The sequence below is a fragment of the Pollachius pollachius genome, assembly GCF_949987615.1.
Source record: "Pollachius pollachius genome assembly, chromosome: 20".
Lineage (NCBI taxonomy): Eukaryota > Metazoa > Chordata > Actinopteri > Gadiformes > Gadidae > Pollachius > Pollachius pollachius.
This window is the reverse complement of record NC_136953.1, coordinates 16,068,244-16,092,499: the sequence shown is the minus strand read 5'-3', so window position 1 is coordinate 16,092,499 and position 24,256 is coordinate 16,068,244. Positions and strand designations below refer to the sequence as shown.

At 51.1% G+C, this 24,256-nt stretch overlaps 1 protein-coding gene across 1 annotated transcript in view; it reads left to right on the top strand.

Moving 5' to 3' along the window:
* Positions 1-662: 662 nt before the first annotated feature.
* col25a1 (collagen type XXV alpha 1 chain) overlaps positions 663-24,256 on the top strand; it is a gene marked incomplete at its 3' end in the record, with an annotated part of 128,701 nt that continues 105,107 nt past the window's right edge. Inside the window, 2 exon segments of the mRNA XM_079758022.1 lie at positions 663-928; positions 1,088-1,160. Coding sequence (XP_079614148.1) covers positions 680-928; positions 1,088-1,160 — 322 coding nt within the window. The 5' untranslated portion in view covers positions 663-679.

The window sequence follows — 24,256 nt, the reverse complement described above, 5'->3', positions numbered from 1 at the left end:
AAATAACAAGTTCACGCTCGACTCCAACTAAAAAGGCAGTCATCGCGTTACAAACACATGCACCTTAATGCAAGAAAAACGTTTTAGTTGAACAACCCTTCAGTGGTTGCACCGTGCATCCCAGTCGGAGCTGGAAACAGCCAATCCAATATGTCAATGAGCCCGGACACGTTTGTAGGCGTGTTATTGCTGAATGCAATAACAGAGAGGAGCATATGTCTGCAGTATCCCCCATTCTCTCTCTCCCTCTCTCTCGCTCCTACTCTCTCTTTCCCTGGACGTTGCCGCATCCCACCACTTTCTGTGTCATTTTGCATTTGATACTTTGGATAATTGCGCTTTGCCTCGTGCAGTGAAAGCGTGAGCAACAAGTTTGCGGGACCGACAGAAAGCCACACTGCACAGAGCGCCTCGTCTTGTCTCCTGGCTGCACGGAGAGAGGGGATCTGTGTCTCTCTGTGGGAGACCAGCCACTTAGCTGCCGCTGTCACCCAAAACCCAAGTCCCTGGACGTGACGCGTCGTGGTGGCGCAGGCACACGGCACACACGCGTAATTGCGCGCCGTCATTTCGTGACTCAGTGGCCGATGCATGCGTGTAGGTGTTTTCCTCTCTCTGCATAGTTGAAAGGTAGTTATAGTTGCATCGTGCGGACTGGAGCATCTTACTGCGTGCAAAAATGGAGAGAGAAGCGCCTCAGAAGCGGCAGAACCCGCGCCCAGCTGTGCTGAGCGTCTTCTCGTCTCTATGTTCCGTGGCGTCCATTGCGTTTTGCGTGTTTCTGAGTATCAACACGTCCGATGTCACCCGCCGGATTGTGGATTTGGAGAGTAGAATCGGCGAGCCCACTTTGATCCGTCCTGTGGGCTACTCGGTGGATGATTTTAACGTATTGATTCGAGACAGAGTGGACGAGCTGCTGTCACAGGTGAGCCTGATCCTATACGCTGTTTACTTTGGGAATGTTTTATTGCATGCATGCACCACCATTACAGTTAACGGTAGTCTGCAGGGATAACCTCAGTGCGTCTGTCGCACCACTAGTGCGTGCGATTCAGTGCAAACAGTCCTTGTTTTGACGTTTCAGCGCTCCTATGAAAACCTCGCGAAGATTCGGATTGCACGCCAAGCGGAGACGACCGAGTGCAACTGCCCCCCAGGTACAGAACTAACGCGTTAACGTTCATTCATTCACTGTAATGAGGTATGACGTTTGTTTGTACTCGTTGGGGGATTTGCAACGTTTCTCCTACTTTTCTGCAGGTGCGATAGTGAATGAATGAAATTATATGAAATGGTGAATGCATAGTCTGTGTATTCTCTGCAACCAATTGCTGAGTCTTCGTGTGTTTACCGAGGATGTGTTTTTCTTTTTTATTTGAAGTGCGAAAGAATTAGCTAATCAGCGGACCCCTGGCTACTCTAAGCTTGCACAGATTCACAGATGCGCATGTAAGCTTTTCCTCTCCGAACCTGAACATCAGCCCTTCCACCGCCAGATGGAGACATTAGTTCCACGCTTTAATAAGGCATCTTGTAATAGGACGTGATTACGTTTTCACCGGGTGGTCAACGGTTTTTAAAAGAGCTCTTGAATAGCAAACGCATCGAACCGCCTATATGTATTTTTTCGATGGCAATCAAAAGTGTCAGAACTAGCTTCCAATTAACCTTAAGTGACAGGTTTGTCTAGTGAGTCCTATCGATGCAAAAGCATTGTTCAAACACCTTGTTGAATATTACACACACAGACAAAGCACGTGCAGAATCATCATGGGATGATTTCACTGAGCCAGCAGCAAACTCGATCCCAGTGCAACAAAACAAAGTGTACCTGAGGAGCTGCTCTCAGGATGAGGTTGCTGCGAAGCGGTTAGCTCCACCTCCATGCTCTGGGATATGGTTCCCCAAGACAGGTCCACAGCTGGTCATTGACATTTACACTTAGGGCAGACGATTTTATCCAAAGCGACTTACAAAAAGTACATTTGTCAGAATAAACAGAAACAACAATATATCACTGTCGGCACAGTAAGGATCTTCATAGAACCAAGCACCGACAAAGTACTATTTTTAAGTGAAGGATGTACACCACACAATAAGTGCTTACATTAAGTGCCAGGACGTACAAACATACAAAAAGTGTGCACATTAAGTACCAGGACGTACAAACATACAATAAGTGCATACATCAAGTGCCAGGACGTACATAAATAAGTGCGTAAGTGTTCAGTCCAGTGAACTCAGGTTAGAATCCAGCTCCTCAAAGATCCGACACTCTGCAGAGTTCAACAGAACCTCTTGCGCCCAGTGTGAGTGGTCCGGTTGAGTTTCCCAGCAGAGACCCTTGCGTGCCACTGGCTCCTGAGTTGAGGGTTGTCTGCTCTAATGATCCGGACACACCGCTGGCATTAAGTGCGTTGAGCCCTCATAAGCGTGCCACTTTCTCTCCCAAATCCCCATCATGTGTCTCCCATTTACTCCCCCCTCCTCCCCCACCGCGGCAGGGCACAGTGCAGAAACCAAACAATGAGAACGCTTCACGTCGACTGGAGCGCAACAACGCTACACCGAGGCACGGCCTGCTGGCTATTGGAAACTGGCAAAGAGGGTGACCTCTCCATTAGTATTAACCAAGTATCACTGCCATGTTGTGAGTATTGTAATTGTTCCTGAGGTGCAGGGCCTCCGTGCCAAGGCCTGAGCGTAGTGTGTTGCCGTTGGCCTGCAGCACGGAGGCTTTTATAGGCCAGGGGTATTTTTACTCGCTCTGAGCGCCTCGATGGACGTGCTCCTATTTACCCTGGCTCCTGCCACTGTGATAGCCACTGGCTAGGCGGTGATATGGCTCTGTTTCCCACAGAGCCCTCTGTATTACCGTCAAACACGAGACCACAGCAGAGGGGGGGCTAAATGCCTGACACGTCGCCTCTGTGGATCCAGCGTTCCGGATGCTGTCGGATGTGTTTGAGCTTAAGAGTTTGTGTACGTGGTTTGTTGTCGCATTATTTTTGTTGCTGCACTTTTGCCCTCGTGTGAATTGAATCTCGCTCTCTTGCTCTATGGCTTTTTATGTCTCTCTCTCTCGCCCTCTCTCTCTCTCTCTCGCCCTCTCTCTATCTCTCTCGCCCGCCGGTGGGGCTCCGGTGTGTTTGTCTGGTAATTATCGGACTAGTGGGGGGTAGTGGAGATGAAAGGGGCCGAATCTTGTGTGTGTGTGTGTGTGTGTGTGTGTGTGTGTGTGTGTGTGTGTGTGTGTGTGTGTGTGTGTGTGTGTGTGTGTGTGTGTGTGTGTGTGTGTGTGTGTGTGTGTGTGTGGCCCCGGGGCCCGTTGATGCATACGTAGCGCGGGGCCCAGTGTGTTTTTAATGGAATTTCGATGAATAAAAATGCTCGGCCAGCATGTAACAACGCGGTGCTTTCTCCCTGTTTACTCGCCCGGCGACTCACAGCGCTCTCTCTCTCGCTCGCTCTCTCTCCTGCTCTCTCCCTCGCGTCGCTCTGCACGCTGACACACTGCTCCCAGGAACCACTCTGAAGGAACCGCAGAACTCCAGACGGCTGGATGCTCGCTTGAGAAGCGGGCAGCGATTCAGATGAATATGCAAATGTTGCATTTTTTCTTGCCAAGGCAGAAACTCGATTCATTATTTATCCGGGAGAATTATTTGTGTTATCGGTGTTATCAATACAACCACTTGTCAGTTATTTAAGGTGCCGGTTTCTGACTGGTGTCGCTGATGCTTGATGGTTATTTCTTAAGACGTTCACATCAATCCAAAAAAACAAAAACGATGATTGACAGATGAGTGCATCAATCCCTGGGAAGAACTTAATCCCTCCTCCTCTGTTGCCGCGGGACACTTCATTCGTCCCGTGAGCCGGCTAAGTCTACCAGCGGCCGGGCGCATTAACAGTGGAGCCAATGGCCTTGGGTCTCATATCAGCCGCACGGCCCTAACAGCTCATTAATTAGTCACACACAAAGACCCGCCCCTTGTGTGGTCGGAGCTCGGAGCCGATCAACGACCGTGTGATTAGCGAGCGCTAGGTTAAGCTAAGCAGACTCCCAGCTCGCCATGGCAACCAGCTGGTTTGGGTTAGCGAGGAAACCCATGGCCAGTGCCTCGGACATGGTGGGGAGACTGGGGCACAGTGGGAGGGCACCCTGGTCCGGCTTGTTTGAAAAAGTATGTGTGTGTGTGTGTGTGTGTGTGTGTGTGTGTGTGTGTGTGTGGGGGGGGGGGGGGGGGGGGGGGGTGTGTGTGTGTGTGTGTGTGTGTGTGTGTGTGTGTGTGTGTGTGTGTGTTGGGGGAGGGGGGGGGAGTGTCTGAAGAGCAGAAACGGAAGTGTTTGCAGTTTGATTGCCTGGGGGTTTGTTTTGTATCCTTTGCTGGGAAGTGGTTTTAAAAATGAGCATTCAGTGCTGTGAGTACAGTGCTCTCATTCGCCGTTGTACTTCTATTTATAGAAATGGAGAGTTCTTTGAAATGACTGTGCCCTCAAACTTTCCTTTCGCTTTCATCTGAGGTGCGTTGGTGAATGTGACAGCGCGAATCGCAGAGAGATGTGCCGCTGAATTGTTTACGAATCTTTCCTTCATTTTCCACTGGGATTCGGTTCAGCAACCTGGCAGTCTCCGGTGTAGCTTTGACGCAGCATATTCATTCAGGGGGGAGAAAAGAGAGAAGAATAGCAACAAACTGGGGAGGGAGGAGGGGTGGGCTTATCTCAGAAGAGTGACACACTTGTTCATCTGTATCTTCCCCCTGGGGGGGCGTTCTAGAAATACGGCGGTAATGGCGTGACTTGTATGGGCATGACTTATACGGCCGATGTCCAAACGGCGCACTTCACTCATGTTGACAGAATCGCCGGCTACTCCGGGGAAATAAAACACGTGAATGGAGGCAAGGAGAGGACATGAGCCACTCGCAGGAAACCCACGCAGGTGCCGAGACCGGCCGCCATGCCCCTCAGTCTGTCGGTCAGCGACAGACTGCGTGCATCTGGGGTCTGAGGCTTCAGATTTACATTGAGGCCATTTATCCAAAGCAACATACAATAAGTACATTTGTCCGAAGAAGGAGAAACAACAATATATCGCTGTCGATGTTCGTAGAACCTAGTGGGGGAGCTCTGTGCAGAGTCCAGGTGAACTCTGAACAAGTCAGTCTTGAGTCTTTAGCGGAAGCCGGTGAGCGACTCTGCGGTGCCGACATCGGCAGGGAGCTCGTTCCACCACAGTGGTGTCAAAACAGAGGAGTTGTGACTTTGATTGACCAAGGACCAAGGAATGCTGCCAGTCTGGTACTTTCCGTGATGAGTTCCGTGAAGAGCGAGGGGTGGCCAACCCTTTTTTGTTAAATCAAAGCACCCACTCTGCTCTTTGTCCAACGTGCGGTCAGGCCAATCAAAACGCTCCGCTCTAACCCTCGGTGACGGCAGACATTTTTAACGAGTTCCATTTTCAATTTTTGTCTCTCTTTTGAATTCCGTTTCATTTAGCTTCAGCCCTGCTGGCTGTCATGCCATGAACAGCAAGGCAAAGTCATTTACATAGATTATTTTTAGGTTGAGAAAAGCTTTGGGAAGATGGCTGTCAAGTAATTTACTCCCTTGTTCTGAAACATACGCTCGTTATTGACCTAAAGTAGTTGTCAAGCAGGCGTTTGAATGTAGTTTCCATGTCATGGGCTCATGTCATGTTTTGACAGAGGTCCACGTTGATTTGTGGGTTGCTATCATGTCATCATCAGCGGCCTGATCTGTCCCCTATTGTGGGACCAAAGGAAGGGTGACCTCTTGTTTAAATATAGAGTGTGGAAACGTCAGAGGCATCGGTCTGGGAGGCGGTGAGGTCGTCCCCGAGTCTATTGGCCTATTGATCGAGGAACTCAAAGAGGTCTTGTCTCAGCAGTGACACAGTGGCTTCCAGGGTCGTGGCATTTGACCCCATGCGGTTGGGACCCTCGGTTGCCCCTTCTTCTTCAAGGCCGCAGTGTCTCCACCACGCTTGTCTGCTCGTTTGGTGGCGGTGGGTGGTGGTCACAAAAGAGGGCTCACACACTCTGGGTATCAACGTGTTGGGGGTTCTCTCTCTCTCTCTCTCTCTCTCTCTCTCTCTCTCTCTCCCTCGGTGTCTCTGTATTGAGGTGGTAGAAAGTTCCAGTCAGAAGCCCCTCTGTTGTGCGTGACCCCGGCCCTTCCCACGTACACCCCGTCCGTCACGGTCCGCATGAAAAAGTCCTGACGGTTCAAAGAGAGATGTGGGCTTCCCAAGGAACGTCCATGAACAGAAAAGGACCGGGAACACGAGTAGGGCAACAAATAGTTTCGGGACCGCATTTTCTAGTTTTCTGGGTTGAAACCTTGAGAGTATAATCAGCGCGCCTTATTATCGCTCCGATGGCCCGTATGCGATGTCTCCCGGCATCGTGGGAGGACTGCGGAAGGAAACGATCGCCAGAGTTTCCCCTGCCTGCGACTGCATCGTCTGCCGAAGGTCAGCCCATGGAACTACACATCAGGTTTCCCCCGCACTGCCTGTCGAGCCAAACTCGCCGTCCCCGCCCTCTGATGGAGGGAATCACCCCGCCGCCGCCCTCCTCGCCTGCCGGGGATCGCTCCTTGTTTCCAGTGGAAGCTTTTCCAAAAGTCCAAATCAAGAGCGGGGGCGCGTCGAAGGGGACACCACCACTGCCGCCACCGGTGTCGTTACGGAAACCTCCCGACGAGGAGGGGGGACGGGGGACAACAGGCACCCCTCGTCACCCACCCACCCACCCTGCACCCCCCCCCCCCCCCCCCCCTCCAAACCCCAGCAGATCTCCCATCATCCTCCCCCTCACTCCCAATCTCCCAGTCTGTGGCTTGGCACCCCTGGAGGTTTTCTGCCGCAGCACGGACGGTCTAACGGTGGTGGTATGGTGGTGGTGGGGGGTGGTGGTGGTGGTGGGTGTTGAAGGGTGGGGCACAGATGCTGTCGATCTGCTCTCCGTCAAGCTAATGGGAGCGGGCACTAGGACTGCAGAAAGTGACTAACGTTGTGCGAGGTGGTAATGGCGCCAGTCCGGGCCTGACATGAAACGAATGGCGAATAAACGCACACGAGCCTCCACACACACACCCCTGTATCGGCCCCTCAGTCATGCAGTCGCTCTTTTAAAGCTGTTTGTCAGGTTCTATATGGGGGAGAGGGATGTTGTAGGGGCTGTGTGTGCAATGGGATTCCCAGCCATAAGGTCCTGGGTTTGGTCCCTATGCCCTTGAGATGCTCAAGGAAACGCATCTCAATTCACACTGAGTCCCTTTGGAGAAATGCGTATGCTGATGGAAAAAAAACGACAATGGCGATGTGTGTGTAGATGATGGCAGGTTGAAGCAGCCTCACCTGGCCGAGTGTGATTGGACTCACGGGCTGGGGGAGGCTGCACACCTGTTGCTCGTTGAGTCATCAGTGTTCACAGGTTGAACCAGCCGTCACCACACACACCCCTCCAACATGGGGCCCCAACGCCATGCATCGTTATCGACAAACTTCTACGATAAACCATCCAACGTATCCACCAAACATCGCCTCTTGAATCTCTGGTCGGCTGCGTCCCGTTTCCTCGGGGGTATATATCAGTAGCCCTTGAGCCACAGGTTTCTCCGCTGTCTGCTCTTAAACCCCCTCTGCCTCGAAGAGCCACCCCCCCACCCTCAAGGGTCTATCTGATGAGGAGGAGGAGGAGGAGGAGGAGGAGGAGGAGGAGGAGGAGGGAGAAACAGCTGTGAAGCCTCCATCTCGGCCGACCTCTCTCTCTGGTCAGTGAGAGAGAGAGAGAGAGAGAGAGAGAGAGAGAGAGACCCTCAGCACTTTAATTCAATCAGCTGGTCATCGGATACGGGCCGTCCAGACGGCTGGTTAAGGCGGATCGGTCCCCACCTCCGCCTGATAAGTGGAGCCAGTGCTCCACATGTCAGGCGACCAGGAATAGCTTTGTCTAATTTCCGCTTTTAGACGGATAATGGCACTTGTCTCAGACGCGCCGCTCGAGGGGTGTGTGTATTTCACAGACCATAACCTTGACTAGATTTAGACGAATGACTAAAGCCAGCATCACACTCCTACACATGGGCCAATTCAAAAGAGTAACATTGCAGGTAAAGGGCCTTGCTTGATATGACACTCGACTGTGATTCCCTTTTATAGCCCACAGGGCTTAACATTTGCACAAGGAAAGGTCGAGCATGTTGCGCAGAAACCCGTAGCCCAATAAACGTGTTATAGTCATTGTGATGATTCTTGTGGGACTGACTTCACAGACATTGTCCAGTAATAATGTCTCTGTCCCTGTGTGAAACAAACCATTTGGCTATAATGGCCTCTGTGGAATTGTGAATGTGTCTCAATGCCCACTTCTACTGAATACAAGTTATTGGTTGTTACAATAGTGACCACGCCTTGACACCAGAGATCAATTCAAGCCTTATTGATTCCTGTGGATTAGTTCTAATCAGTTAATTGTGTTCACCTGTTGAGTTCCACCCCTAATTAATAAGGGGCATTACTACAGGACATGTGATATGATATTCAAACACATAAGCTTAACATTAGTTTCTATTGGAGAAATCCACAAATAATTGACCTTCCTTTGAGTGATTCAATTTTAACATCTAAAGAGTTTTGGTCAGGCTTTGTGGCTCAAGTTCATAGGCTACTTTATTTTGACCTTTTTGATAATCTTGGATTGCAGAACTCTTGGGAGGAGACAGCACAAGAAACCTTCAAACTAAGACGGGCAGAGTTATGCCTTGTTTCCTCTTTTGTTATGGAGATATTCTATCAAATCGAAACTCATTGGGGTGAGTTGATGTAGCTTTCAGGAAAGGATGTCCTCGACCTTGAAAGACAAATTAACCTCAACCCGATCTCAAACCCCTGCTGAGCAGCAGAACCTTTTAGTAGTGAATACCCCGAGGCAGAGATTACAGGGAATAGACGTTGTACCTCGTGACACCAGGGTGGGAGAGTAGGAGGTCTCTCGCAAGAGGGATTCACCTTGACTAAATCGTCGCCCGCGGCAGGATTCAGCACAGCCTAATTGTTAATCTATCTGACGCCATGTTGGTTTGTACTTTTTTTGCTAATGCGGGAAGGTTGGTTGGGGCGGGCGTAGCTCCTAGTATCAAGGTTTATGTTTGATTTATACGGAGGGAGTGGTGGAACAAAGTTTAACGTTGAATAACATTACTCATAGGCGGTAAATCAGTGAGCAGCGGACCACATTATGTCCCTAATGTTTCACGGCTGCCTTCCCCTAACCATGGCTGAGGAGGTTTGTTCACGTCCATCAAACATTGTTCGCTCGTGATCGGTTTCTCCTTTGAGTGATATTTGCTGAAAAGACTCTTTATTTGGGGATACGTCTCAGGCTCAAAATGTAAAATTTTTCTATATCTTCTTTTTAATGTGATATATTACCTTCAGAGAAAGGCAGTGGAGGATTATTGGTTTTTCGGTGTTCAAGATTCAACCAGAAGAACACACTGACCTCGTTTCTTGATTCTGCTGTTCTTTCCGGTGTTTAGGTGTGTGTGTGTGTGTGTGTGCGTGTGCGTGTGTGTGTGTGAGAGTATCAAACGGAGCGGATATGAGGCTGCGTCAGAGAGGTGTTGGCTGAGGTTCGGCGCGGTGCTGACGGGGGTCAGAGGTCAGGGCTGCAAACGACCCACGCAGTGCCAACAAACACAACCTTTTTCAGTTGTTTACTCGAGGCAGTCAGTGGGTTGTGTGCAATGTTAGGACCTCGAGATTCTCAAGGCAGTCTGTTAAGTAAAAGACGCTGTTCTCGTTCTTGACTCTTTCTTGACTCTTTTCCGTCATCAGTTTTCTTACGGCCCAATTCTCCTGTACATTTTAGCTAGCTACGGCGGCCTATAACAGCTCCCTCCGTCTCCTGAGTTTGGCCCGATGTCTCCTCCAGGTACCGCGCCCCTCGGGCCAGTTCTCACGTTAACGCGCGCGAGCCAACGACAACCAGATAGGAAACAGAGGACGAGCCGCGGCGCGCTAATAGCTCAACGCGAGACGCCCGCTTCCTGTCGAAACGAGACGCGCACTAATCCGATAATGTGCAAGATAGTTTAACGGGCGATACAAAACCGATACGTGCTGGGAACGTGGCGTTGGAGGACGTGGGGTCGCAGGACCGATGGTGGGGGGTTGAGGGGGGGCATTAAAGGAGGTGGCGCCACATTGGCCCTGGATCCCACATTGGGGTCTCATTGGTTGCCCCCCCCCCCTGAACCTCGCTGTGTTTAACTGCCCCGTGTGTGGAGGGGGTATGGACCCACGTTTGGGTGAAGTCTGGCAGGGGCCTAATAATCGTTCACTTAGCATAACTCACTGAGTTATGCTAACCCCCATCCCTCTCCGCACACTTCAAATGGATCCCCCCCACCCCCCCCGTCAGCCAGAACCTCGCTCGACGGCCCAGAGGCCCGGGGGGAGGACGGGAGGAATGAGACCTGTTCTCTCTCTCTCTCTCTCTCTCTCTCTCTCTCTCTCTCTCTCTCTCTCTCTCGCGTGCGCTACCGTCTGCCACCGCTCAAGAGACGAGCGTCAATGAGTCTGAGTCCCGCCCGCCGCAGCAGCGTTCGGTGTTTAAAAAGGGCTTGGATTCAACAGCAGTGCGTGGTGTTTTTTTTTTGTTTTTCTGATTTGACTTCCCTCCCCCTTAACCAAGCCACCTCTCACAGCCAAAGGAAAAACATTACTTTATGAGAAAAACAAACAATTTCTTTTTCATGCATCCATATTTTACGCGGTGGCGTCCTCATCATCATCTGATGTGAGTCAGAGAGGCTGGTGAGGAGCCTCACCCTGGAATGATGAACTGACTGAGGGTGGTTCTTCAGTGCCGGCATAACAAGTTACTTGAAGTCTTCAGACCCCTGTGTGAACTTGAATACTTTCCACTTCCTGCTGCGTACGTGTTGCTCAGTAGATGTCCTGAGTGCTCCACCGTTCAGACTGTGTTATCCTGTGCATTGGATCAATAAAGCAACTGAACTCAAGGTGATGGGGAAGAGAACTGTGTGGCTCCTAGTGTGACCAGTTAGTGAAGCTCAAATTGAATCCAAATGGAGTCTGTTCCGTCCCTCGTTTCCTCTGATCAGTGTTTTATAGGAACCAGGTGCTCATTGTTACCCAGGTGCAGCTTAGTCTTTTAAGCATCCAGTTTGGCACTACGGTTAGGGTCGTCTTGATGCTCATGCAAGCCTGTGTGTGTGTGTGTGTGTGTGTGTGTGTGTGTGTGTGTGTGTGTGTGTGTGTGTGTCTGTTTGTGTTGGTTCTATTCAAATGTTTGACACAGTTTCTTATTTTGACCCAGAAAGGCCCCAATACTTCTCCCTGGGCCAGAGATAAAACGGCAACGACTTGCTGACGTGTGTGTTTGTGTGTTTGTGTACGTGTGTGATGGTGTGCACGTTTACGCATCTGTGGCCTGCCTCTGTTTGTCCACGCCGTCGCCACACACAGACATATGTCAGAGTGAAAACACAAACACACACACACACACACACACACACACACACACACACACACACTGCTGACCGCGGCAGGTGGGGGCACCGGGGAGGTCCGTGCTGTCTCGACCCCTAATGACCGGGGGGCCGCAGACAACATCAACATTTGCAGTCCAAATCAAAGCCCCTGGTATGTGTGTGTGTGTGTGTGTGTGTGTGTGTGTGTGTGTGTGTGTGTGTGTGTGTGTCAGTAGAAGCTCTTACACACCAGGGTTTTTTATCCGCGGTGTAGAGTATGTGCGAAGGGCTCAAGGTTTCCCTCGCCGCCCTCTGATGTGGCTCCCATTCCTCGGTCCGTCTGTCCCGTCGCGAGGCTCCAGGGCCGGGGACAGAACCCAGAGTCTTGACTGCATCACAGACAGACTCTGGTCCAAAGGGGAAGCGACAGCCAAGGAGAGTCTGGGGATTTGGCAAAACAAAGTCGACGATTGGTCAATCAGCAGGGCTTTTAGAAAGGCAAAGGAAAAACAAAATCGAATGCTAACCACACGCACGCATTGTACGGACACACACACGCACACGTACACGCACACACACACACACACACACAGCCGTAAAAGGACGGATGTGTGCGTGCAGGGTCCTAAGCAAACAGCCGTGTGAGCAGCCACTCTGCGACCGTGCAGCCGGGGCCAGACCGGAGCAGACCAGAGGAAAACTGGTTAACACTTGGTGAGACTCGGGAACGTCCACTTCACCCAGAGACGGAATTAGCCATGGAGGATTCCTTTTTTCCTCCCACATCACTCTCCCTCCAACGCACTTCTCTTTCGACGGTTGTTTTTTCCACCGCCAAAACCAAATTAGCAGCATTCCAGCAGAAAGGTGGCACGCCAGCGGGAGGGCCTGGTCGGGGTTTCTGCCGCGGACAGTTGCCCGCCTGTCTGGCTCTCCTGCCTCACTTCCAGTTTTTTATTTCTATACGTTTCTTCCCCAGCCTCTCCTCTCCCCTCTCTGACACCCTCGGCCGTCTTCCGCCCGCCCGCTGGGGGCGAGGAAGTCGGTCCGCTTCATTAACCCCGGCGGCACGCCACCCAGGTCACTGAGCACAACAGAGGCTTTGTTTCAGCCCAGAAATGACACTTAAAAATAATACTGTGCCAGAAGCGCCCCCCCAAAGCAACAGCTACCGGTTACAAGCCCCCCCCACCCCCACCACCCCTGGCTGTGCTTTTAATGGGATATTTCTTTTCTTTCTTTAAATGTTTCTGCTTCGGGTGCTAAGTGGTCTGGGAAAGGAAAACATCCCAGTTAGGGGTTTTCCTGCAACCGTAATACCCGATTAGGGATTTGAACCGAGGGCCTGCGAGTCACAGAATCGGTTAAAAGTTAGTCATTGTAACTAACGCCATTCCCTTCAGATGGTCTTAATTTACTTCACAAAAAGCAATTGTGCCGATGCAGATATTCAACCGCGGTGGGGTTGTTTAACGGCTTGTCAGACCCTCGTATCGTACGATGGCGTCCTCGTCGTCTGACCGCTGGCGTAATTACCACATAAACTCGGGTTCCAATCAGGAAGTACAATCATAAGCAGAATATCTGAGCTGGAATAGCAGCGGTCCCCAAAGCGCAGGGCAATATTTAGCATAGCATCTGATGATGGATTATGGTAACATATGGCCGCTGCATGTGGCCCCGGTCCAAGATGGTGGATTAGCGCCTTTCTCTGTAAAAGTAATTGGGAGCGGGCATATAGGTGCTCTAAGCTGACACAAGCCATACGGCTCAGACGTTGGAAGACTTCCAGCTCGTAGGGAAATGTATTTCTGAGCCAGACTTTAGCTTAACATGGAATAACAGAGTTTGAGTCATGTTTGGTGACAGATTTAGCCGGTCATTGTTTTTACATTTTTTTAGGGACTTCTATGCTGGACATGTTTTGAATTTAAAGTATTGACTCTTCCGTCCGTGCTGCAAGGACTGATACTCATTACGTCGGTCGGCTGTTTGTCACGGCCTGCATCGCAGGGAATGTTTTCCTTCCGAATCAAGCGTGGCAGAGGCTGATCCGACGAGGCTCGGTGTTCTCAGTGCAGGGAACCCCACCCACCCACCCACTCCCCTTGGGACAGGTGTGTGTCTGCCTCGAGACTGGGGGGTGCGGAGGATTAGGGGAAAGGTGGGAGCGGGCCGGGGATTTGCCGCGAGGCTCGTCCTGGACTCGTCTGTTTAGCCGAGCCAAACCCAAACCAGATGGGAAGGGGGCTGTGGGGGGGGACTGAGGCCGGGCTCGCCTTCCCTTCACTCTGCTCTCTCCTCCTCGTTGCTCCTGTGTCGACACCAGAGGCCATCGATGAGATGCAGCCAGCGTGTTGTGTCTGTTTCCCAGTGGTGGTGAGGGAGCTACGGTGTTTTTGCTGCCTCTTTCTCAGTGACACCCGCTCAAACGTTTGTGTTCAGAGTGTATATTTTAATGCCGACACTTCAAGGCTTTATGGAAACTTAAACATTACCCCTTTTTCTTTTGGCTCGTACCCGGGCAACCCGATATATCTGAATACATCATGTATGATTTGACACGGTTTTGACACATTTCTAAACTAAAAGATACACAGGGCATCAGAGTTGCCCATATTATTGTTGAAATAATGTGTAACGTATCCCTCTGGGACAGACACTCATGACATTCCATCTAAATCGCGTCTTTGCATTTCCTATCAGGGAGACTTTTTTTCAAAAGAAAACAGAAAGTACCTGACAGCCCCTATAAGGAATCCTCCTCCATCTCACATTTAGCTCGGGGTTAAACTGGTAGCCCCCCTAATCTGGCTGGATCCCACTCTGTTTTCTTTAGGGCTCTCTGAAATGATTTAAAGGGCCGTTATCTGCCCTCCTATGGCTGGGGTCCTAAGCCTGGCTTCCTTGAGAGGTCTGCGGCGATGGGCTGTTTTATTATTAACCTGAACCACCACAGAGCCCTTAATGTCTGGTCTTGTCCGATGGACTCCTCAGCTGGTCGTAGTTCCTTATTCAAATGTCTATCAGGGGGCCGGATGAAGCTCAGGTCTCTCTGGGACTACAAGTGTCATCATGGATGGACTCTCGTCGAGTTTGTTAATTAGCAGTAGCTTCCTGGATCTAAGTTGGCAGTAGTCTTAGTACCTTGCCTAGTGCCAGCAAATATTAAATGAACATTTAAGTAGGAATTGAGTCATAACGCGTGTATCTATTGATATATCTACTCTCAGCGAGATCATGTACTCCTCTGTGCAAGGTAAACCTCCATAAATCCACTCCACAGATCAAACCTAACCTTCCCAATACTGGCAATGCCCCCTCGATGGCCTCTCGATTTCAAAGACAAACCACAGATACGAACAGTCCCTCTTTTGGAACGAGGAACCACACGTATATTAGGTCTTAGCTTTATATCGGAGCTATTCTGAGCACGTCGAGGGAGATCAAAATGCAAGGTTGTTCCCCGGCCAGTTGGCATGCCGACCACAGGGCCCTCATGTGGTCCCTGGGGACTCACTCGGCCCGGACGCCGGTCTCCGTCTGATGTCTGGAGCGGGCCTTCTGGGGCACTCTCTCTCCCAACCCCACCTCCCACCCCCCCACCCCAGCCAGCTCATTCATCAATCATCCTTCATTCATCAATCGCTACCTCTGATGAGCTCTCGCAGGCCTTGATGAGGGTGCTTGAAGATACCAGCGCCGCCACCCCTCCTCTCCGGACATACGTTCTGACAAACACAAAGGCTGGACGCTGCCAAAACAAGAACGATCTCTTTGACCGACCCACTTGTTTACGCTGTGCTGTGCCTTGAGAGGACGCGGCCTTTGACCCCCGTGTTTAAACTGTGAAGCAGCTGAACAACACTTAAAAGACTCAAATAGAAAACAGGGGCAACTTGGAGAATTCCAACCCTGCGCTGTAATGCTGCCAAGGAGGGAAGTGCTGAGGGAAAGGCGAGCCAAGTGTGTTCGCAGGTTTGATTGAATAAGAGGAGGAGGGGAGGAGGTCAGTGATACTGCGTATCAAGTGGCACACTTTGTAATGGATGCGGAGCCTTCTGCACGCCTCGTGACCTTCACGGCGTGAGGAGGGCTGTGGGGCGGATTCCTGCGCGCACTACGTAGTGCTGGTGGGTTTTTGAGAATAGAACAGCACACATCCTGCCGTGCGAGCCGCGCGTCCTTTGAGGTGTTGGCGAGGTGGCGGTCAGAGCGAGGGGATTAGCCTCCAGCTGGCGTCGGAGCCCGACGATGACCTCGCTCAACTCACCGCGGTTGCTCGTCCTGATGAACGGCGTTGTCCTACGCCCCCCTGGTAAACGGACTGCATTTATACAGAGTTTTTCTAGCCAGTGGCCACTCAAAACGCTTTACAGTACTGCTTCACATTCACCCATTCATGGGCACATTTACACACCGACAGCGGTGTCAGCCATAGAAGGTGACTGCCAGCTCGTCAGGAGCAGGTGTCTTGCTCAGGGACACTCCACTAGGAGGAGCCGGGGATTGAACTAGCAACCTTCCAGTTACTAGCCAACCCACTCTGCCTCCTGAGCCATTTGCCGCCCTGTGTCTGCCGTGAGGTTGTTTCGGGGTAAACCCTCTCTTCTCCTCAGTGTGTTTTATTCATGGCTGCTCTCCGTGATAAAAGTTTCTTGTTTAAAGGATCTTACAAAAGTAAACGGGAATCAGATGCCGTTCACTTCATGAAACGCCCGGAGATGTTGAAGTACTGTTTTGCCTTTCGGCCGAAACCAAACGCAGGAGTTAGCCTTCTCTCTGCGTACTTTCTTTGTTTGGTGCGGTGCAGGCCTTGGCGGGAACATCGAACCGTTGTGTGGAGCTTGTTAGCGCGAGGTGCCCCTGAGCGACAATACGGAATCTATCTCTTTACTTCTCTTGCAGCCTTCTACTAAAATACGCCTTCGCCAGCGGTCCCAGAATGCACTGCAGCTCGGTGGGGACTGGTGGATGCCAGTGGTCGCCGCCTTTTTTATTCTCTGTGAAAAGTTCCCCCCTGAATGAGAGCTTGTGGTGAACCGTTTACAATGTGGGTACTATCGCCAACCGTCAGAGAGAGAGAGGGGGAGAGAAAGGGAGCGGGGGAGAGGGAAGGAGAAAAGGAAAAACCCAACACGATGGAATCAATACATCTATTGTTTGTAAACCCCTCCACACTCGACTCTAGAGTCTTCCACCGCCACCACCTCAAAAATGCGGTGTGCATTAAATTGTGTTTGGATGGCAGCTGTCAGCTTAGGGAGCTGAATTAGACCGAGCGGTGATTCCAGGTTTTTCTAGGAAAATGCGATTCTGGCGTGCCTTTTGACTTGACGTAGCACTGATGACGTCACCGTGGTTTTGGTCACATCACCTGTTGCTCACCGCGTGGGTGGGGGGGGTCTTAACACTCCAAGTGATTCCATTAGGGTCCGAGTGATTCAATAAACACCCCCCTATCTCCGCTGTACAACTGTCCAGATAGGCATCAGAGACAACAGGGCGCCGACTTAGTGGAAATGTATCGCTGACAATGGACGCCGATATTGAATGTGAATGTGTGTAACACTAACCATCTCCGGCGGAGAGCCACGCTGTTCACCATCGTCCGTTTCTCTGTACCCTCACCGTAAGTGAAGTGTGAGTCTGTCTGTTAGCCTCCTGCTTTACAACAACTCTGTGTATTTAAAGCAGGACTCAGTTCCACTGCCTCAGGCCTCGAGGTAAAGACCCCCCAAAGCCTGTAAACTGGACCATCAAGGTCCCACCTGCCCCGGGAATTCATGGACCCCCCCCCCCCCCCCCCCCCCCCCATATAACCAGCTGGAACAGCCTTCCCCCCGTCCCCCCCGTCCCCCCTCCCCAGACCGCAGATTGTATTTGGCTGATTGAACCTTTTCAACAGATGTTAAACGCCAACTGTTTATCTCTGGCATCACCTCCGGGCTCCGTCTTACCGAGGCTGCCCTCTCATTGGCTCTCGGTCTTCCTTGAGCAGCCTCCTATCCCTGCAGACCCACCCTGCTGCATAGTCCCCATCACCACACCACCATGCACCTGTCCACCCCCTTGGCCCTCGCTGAAGTGCATAACCACCGGGCTCAGCGTGGATTCCCGGTGCGGTGAGATGAAGCTCAGCCCTGTCTGTCACCGAATATCCTGTACTCAAGAGTTTTACTTTTCAAAACTAAAAGCACAAAACGCCACTGGCAACTCAGACGTTTTTTCGTTTGATTTCCAAAGCCCAGAGCCGTTAACGCTGCGGCTGTGGGCTTTGGACCGCTGGATTCTCGCCGTATTTAATTAAAACATAAATCGTGGCTGGAAGGTGAGAGGACTTCAAAGGTGTTGAGAAAACAGCTCAGCTGTAAGGGTGAATCATTCACCTTCCACGCTGCTTCTGGACCTTCAAAGACCAGGAGGTAGAAGAACACTGTGGTTCTGTTTCTTGGGGAGAATGCTGTCAAGGTGGTTTCCTGCTTTTTCTTTTTTTTTGTAGTTACATCGTTGTATAGACTGTGTAAGTATTTCTTCCGCTGATAATGCAAAACATTTCCATACATTTTATGATATATGGTGCTCAGCCAATGAAACAACAGCTTTATTTACTCTGCATCCATCGGGTCAAACCATGAGTTGGTAATGTCTTCTGATTTCCGTCCCTGACCAACCAAACAACCAAGTAGTTCATGGCGTCCGTGTTTATTCCACTCCTGCAAGGCTCCCAGCCAGGCGGAGACCAATGTGTGTGGAAAAGCAATGCTTTAGGTGTGTGCTTTTCCATGGAGACAGGACTTGCTGATGAGCACCATGCATTATAGAGCCATACTGTTTAAACACAACCCGGGTTTGTGTGAATGCATTTCTATACATTCAACAATGACCGAGTTTGGTATGTAAGAACCAGGTGGCATTGTGGTTATGTTGTAAACATATTATTATTTTTTTTAAATCTGCAACCGTACGGGATTGATTAAAAACCAAACGTGATGTTTCAAATTCACATCGTCTCATAGCTACGATATCAACGCCTCCCCAGATAGAAGAAGTCATTTACTCCCCCATCAGATTTATAATTAATAAGCAGTGGTACCCATGACCTCTGCACTGTGTGACATCAATCTGTCACCGGCCTCAGACTGTTGAGAGGTCTGGCAGCGCTACGACCTGTGGCTTAGGACAAAGGATACTCCATCAATCACGCAAATGAAAAATAGACCAAGCAGCTGTTTGAGGCGTTGTCACTGGCAACAAGGAAGGGATACGGTGTCGCCAACTGGCGTCTAGGTAATGGCCGACCTCAAGGTGAACGGCACCCATCACTTTCCGCCAATCGGAAACTGATTTACGGCTTTATGTGACGGCAAAGGGCTTCCTGTATTTTTATATATAATCGTCTAGTTTAGTTTAGTTTATTTGTTTATAGTTTCGTGGACAGTCCCCTTTGATTAACTGTACAGTAAAAGCGGCAGCCTCTGCCTATTTGGCTAATTTCCAGTATACATAATAGTTTCAATCGTTTTATTTCTGCTTATTGACGCAGACTGTAAATAAGGGGAGATTGGTCACTGCTAAAGCCGTTAGTCATGGCATCATGTGTCACTGCGCTGAGGATATGACTCACGTCTGTCCACCGCCCCACCCCCCCCCCCCCAGACCGGACAAAGGACCGCTCTGACTCCCACCTCCGGCCTCGATGTTGTGCTTGGACTGGAGGTCCTTCCACCAAGAGCAGGTTGAGTAGAAGGTGTGCACTGTCTCAGGACAGGATCACACCCAGGAATGCCTTCTGCACCTTCCCGGAATACACTGTCCCATTCCTGTAGCGCCCCGCTGAACAGAGCGGCCCTTCTTAGGATTCACCTTGGCGTGATTTCCTTCCCGTCGCTTTTTTCAGTATTTCTGTTATTTTGTTTACTTCAGGTCTGTGGAGGGAACAGGAAGTGGAATATATCCACTGAAGCAAATGTGGCCGGGTCTCATTAATTAATTTATTTATTTAGGGACTCTTTTGTCCAAAGCGACTTACAACCATTCGTACACACATTCACACAACAACAGCGGAGTCAACCACACACGGCGACAGCCAGCTCGTCAGGAGCAGTCTGGGTGAGGTGTCTCGCTCAGGGACACCTCCACACTCAGCTAGGAGGAGCCGGGGATCAAATCAGCAACCTTCAGGTTACCAGCCAACCCGCTCTACCTCCTGAGATACTGCTCATCCCATAAGGAACACATCAACATCTTCCTTCGACTGATGTCTAGCTTTTTGATCTACGGAAACTCTCCTTTTGTATGACCTAAACCGTTCAGCACCATTTTAGTACCATTTTCAGACTCCTCAATCTCTTACATTATTCAGCCAGTTCCATCCAGTCTCAAGGGGTTGAGCGATGAAGAGGCGGCCGCGTAGCGCTCCACGGAGCAAGCCTCTCAACGTGCTGATGGCAGTGGCGGAGATGGCTAAAGGCCTCGGTGCACAGCACTCACTCACTTCTGTTTCACATGTAGCCCGGTATCGAACCGCACGCCTCAATGTTTAGTTATCCCAGGTTAATCAATAGAGCGGAGAGCGCATTAATGAAATGAAGAGGCTTCTCCCTGATCCAATTAGAGTAGTATAGTAGAGTAGACAGAGGGAACGCCCTTGAGAAATGTCTTCACATCTGTACAGGGACCGGTGCTCTGCTCCCTTACAGCATCAGTGCGACTTTATCATTTTTCACTGAGTCGATGTGTTCATTTGTTCCTCCTCTATTGAAGCTAAAAATGAACCTCATCATTATGGTAATGTTATATTTTTATAACTTTATTTCCATTTTATGTGTGTGTCTGCGTCTGTGTGCCTCTGTTTGCGTGTGTGTGTGTGTCAGTGCACCTCTGGTTGTGTGCATGTGCATGTGTGTCTGTGTGCCTCTGTTTGCGTGTGTGTGTGTCAGTGTACGGCTGAGAGTGTGCATGTGTAAGCTGTGAGTGGGTGTCTGTGTGTGCGTGTGTGTGCGTGTGTGTGTGTGTGTGTGTGTGTGTGCGTGCGTGTGACTGCCTGTGTGCATTTGTATGCTACGAGTGTGTGTATGCGCGTGATTGCTGCATGGGTATGTGTGTGTGTGGCAGCCCGACCCAGTGGCAGTGGTAGTAAAGTGCGGGCGCTGTAAGGCTAGACCCTCGGCCCCCGGGAGCGGCCTGAGTTAGAACTTGGCCTTGATCGGGAGGGGCTCGGGTTACCCCAGCTGCCCACCCGCATGTCCCTGGCAGGTTAGAGCGTCCCAACGCAGCCCCCGCGCCAGCACTGAGCTCCAGCCCTGAGGAGGGTGTTGTGTCTCTGGCAGGCCCGCCGCCCAGCTGAAGCATAGGTTTAACGCTGCGAGAGAGGGGGGCCCACCGGTCAGACGGGCCCCAGGTCGGGAAAAGCTACAAATCAGAGACGCGCTCCACCCCGGGCCTGAGACGCTCCATTAAATACTGGAAAGTGGCTGTCGGCGTGGATATATTTACACAGCATCGTACAGGACACATCGCTTTTCATGAAATGCTTGTTTAGTTTGGTTTGGTTGGGGTACTTATAAAGTGTGTGTGTGTGTGTGTGTGTGCCTGTGTGTGTGTGTCTGTCTGTCTTTCTCTTTGTGTGTGTGTGTGCGTGCGTGTGCGGCAGAGCTACTAAACATCCAGCCTTTAAATAACGGTTATGTCCTCATCAGAGTCGTGCGGCGAGCGCCTCGGTATTCAAACGTGTGCCGGGTTTAATGTCTCCGCGCTGCGCCGTCTCAATCTGCCGTCTGCGAGATGAGACGGAGGGGTGTTTTGAAAGCACTGATCACGGCAGGACACTCACTCGTAGGGCGACGACGAGGAGCCTTCTGCACGGTTTACGTCTCCAATTAGATTGCGGTTAATGGTGCGTGAAATTAAAGAAAACCGCCTGAGAACTCATACTCTGTGTGCTTCTCTGAAAATTCTCCTTCCTCCTCCTTCTCCTCCTCGTCTTCCACCTCTCTTGTTCTCTCTTCCTCCTCATCCTCTTCCTCTTCTTCTTCTTCTTCTTCTTCTTCTTCTTCTTCTTCTTCTTCTTCTTCTTCTTCTTCTTCTTCCTCCTCCTCCTCCTCCTCCTCCCCGCCGAACAATCATCCACTCTCCTCCGCTGTCGTTCCCGGCTACATCATCTCCTCGTCCCCCCTGTAAGAATTCCCAGAATCATTCCTACATTCTGGACAAAGGAGCGATGGCGCCGCCCGTCGCCGGGCGCATCGCCGGGTTTGTGTTTTTGCCGTCATGGCAACCAGACCGGTGGTCAGAGGGTTCGGTGGGAGTGGGTCGGGGGGGGGGGGGGGGGGGGGCTCCTTTCAAAGCGGCCGTCGGACCGACTCGATGAAAGGCGGACATTGTCAACATGGGACAGATCTCTTTGTGTGCGGACGTGTCAGACAGGAGGCCCTCGCCCTGTCCGCGAGACGGCCTGTTTGTTGACTCACAGTGGGAGGCCTCTGGGAGGGCCTGTCACTGCCGCCGGCCAGCTCCCAGCTCCCAGCTCCCTGCTCCCAGTGCCAGGGCCGCTGCTCCGTAGAGCGGGACTCTCCGGTTACCTACCTCGCCTCGTAAACTCTTATGGTGCCGGAGAAACTGTGGACCGCACTGCAGCCGAACCGAAAAAACAAAAGGCACAATTTTCGGTTTTCAGGCGTACAGTGTGCTGCGTTTCATTTGATTCCCAGGCTGTAGGTGAGGTCTACCTCTTAACCGTAACATGGTCATCAAGCACCGCCGGGTTCATAACAAGAGTTCATAAACCTCAAAGGGGCTGGAACGCACTCCGACCTGGACTGATGCCCGGGCCGGTCGGATCGTCTTTGAAAGAGTGGCGTCCCAGCCTCTGCTTGGCCGACAGTGCGTCTCAAACCCCCGTCAGCCTCAGACGCTGCCCACCCCCCGCCGGGGGCAAGGGGGCGTTTATAGAGCGGGGGATCTGCTAGAATCACTCCAAACTTTGCACAAAGTTATGTGTCAGCACTGATCCACTGTACATGTCACTCGTGGTATCAGATGTAGTAAAAGTGTTGGGGGAAGGTAGTGTGTGTGTGTGTGTGTGTGTGTGTGTGTGTGTGTGTGTGAGGGGGTCGGTATCTGTTGAGTTGCTACAGCAGGTGGGTTCTCCGATCCGAGCACCCCTGAAATGTCTGGCACCAAACTGGGGCCGAGGCATGTGAGTGCTCATTCCGGCGGAGTGTAAACACGAACAGGTCGCTGTCATCCATCACGGCCGTGACGCAAACCCCGGGAAGGGCTTCACTGTCAGGGCACAGAGGGAGTCACTGCGTGGGTCTGGGGCGGGGTGTGTGTGTGTGAGTGTGAGTCCTGGCCTGGATGGTGTGTGTGTGTGTGTGAGTGCTGGCCTGTGTGTGTGTGTGTGTGTGTGTGTGTGTGTGTGTGTGTGTGTGTGTGTGTGTGTGTGTGTGTGTGTGCGTGAGTGTGACTGCTGGCCTGTGTGGTGTGTGTGTGTGTGTGAGTGTGAGTGCTGGCCTGGATGGTGTGGGTGTGTGTGTGTGAGTTCTGGCCTGGGTGGTGTGTGTGTGTGTGTGTGTGTGTGTGTGTGTGTGTGTGTGTGTGTGTGTGTGTGTGTGTATTTGTGCTGGCCTGGGTGGTGTTTGCAGCCCAGTGTTTTTCAGGCCAAATCTCTGCACTCAACTTTGTTTTGGCCAGCCAACTTTTAGTGAATTTTATTTTCAGTTTTTAGTGCACACCTGAGCAATATGCGTAAATTTGTCGTTGCATTTATTCAACTTTTTAAAGTTTTCATTTTTCAGCCAAAACATACAAATACAAGTTATTGCATGCTGTGATTCAGGTTGGCCTGCTGATGATTTGGCTTTTGGCACAAGTCAGGTTTCCCAGCCAATGAACGTTCCCCGTGTGGCAGAGAGCAGCTTCAATGAGCCCATCCACAGAGGGTATTGTCTCTGATTTGATTCAAAGAGGAGGAGGCGTCTGGTTAATAGACCGCTGTGTCTGGCTGCAGCGAGATAGCGAATGTCCACCGCCTGTATTAACTTCATTGTCATTGTGGTTCATTGACTACAAACCACCAAGGTCAAGGGGCTAAACGGTTTATCTGAGCAACCAATCAGATTAGTCCAAATGATTTGGCTTCCTGTATGGTCTGGCTGTCACTACTTGGAGGCATGATGGGTAAATTGGCTGTGGGTTAAGTAAACAGAAATCACTAAATGGATACGGTCCATAATGGATTAGGATGGCTCCTTTCGCTGACTACAGAGATACAGAGAACCGTCATGCCGTGTTGATGTGTTTATGTTTCACATAAATCACCGCAGACTCGCTCTACTCTGACTGGAGAAACACTAAGGTCTCACTTCTGAGGCCGCGACGTCTGAGGGCAGCTGCCATTTTTAAACAGCCTCCCCCACTTTCACTGTACGCTGTTCTGCATGGCTTTAAAGGATCACTGCTCTGGGGGGTTTGAAGATGGATGTCTTCTGCCCATACAAACATTTGCAGTAAGATGTGTGTTCACAGACCCTCCCTCCCTCCCTCCCTCCTCGACCACTTCTGACTAAAGCAACACCCGCAGGAAGAAGGTGCTTTTCAAGGGAAATAAAGAAACATGTCTCCTCCGTTTCCTGTCCACACCTCTCCCACCAGGGTTAGGGATTGACGGACGGACGGACGGAGGGGGTTTTCAGTTTCAGTGCGCCTTGTCGTCCGG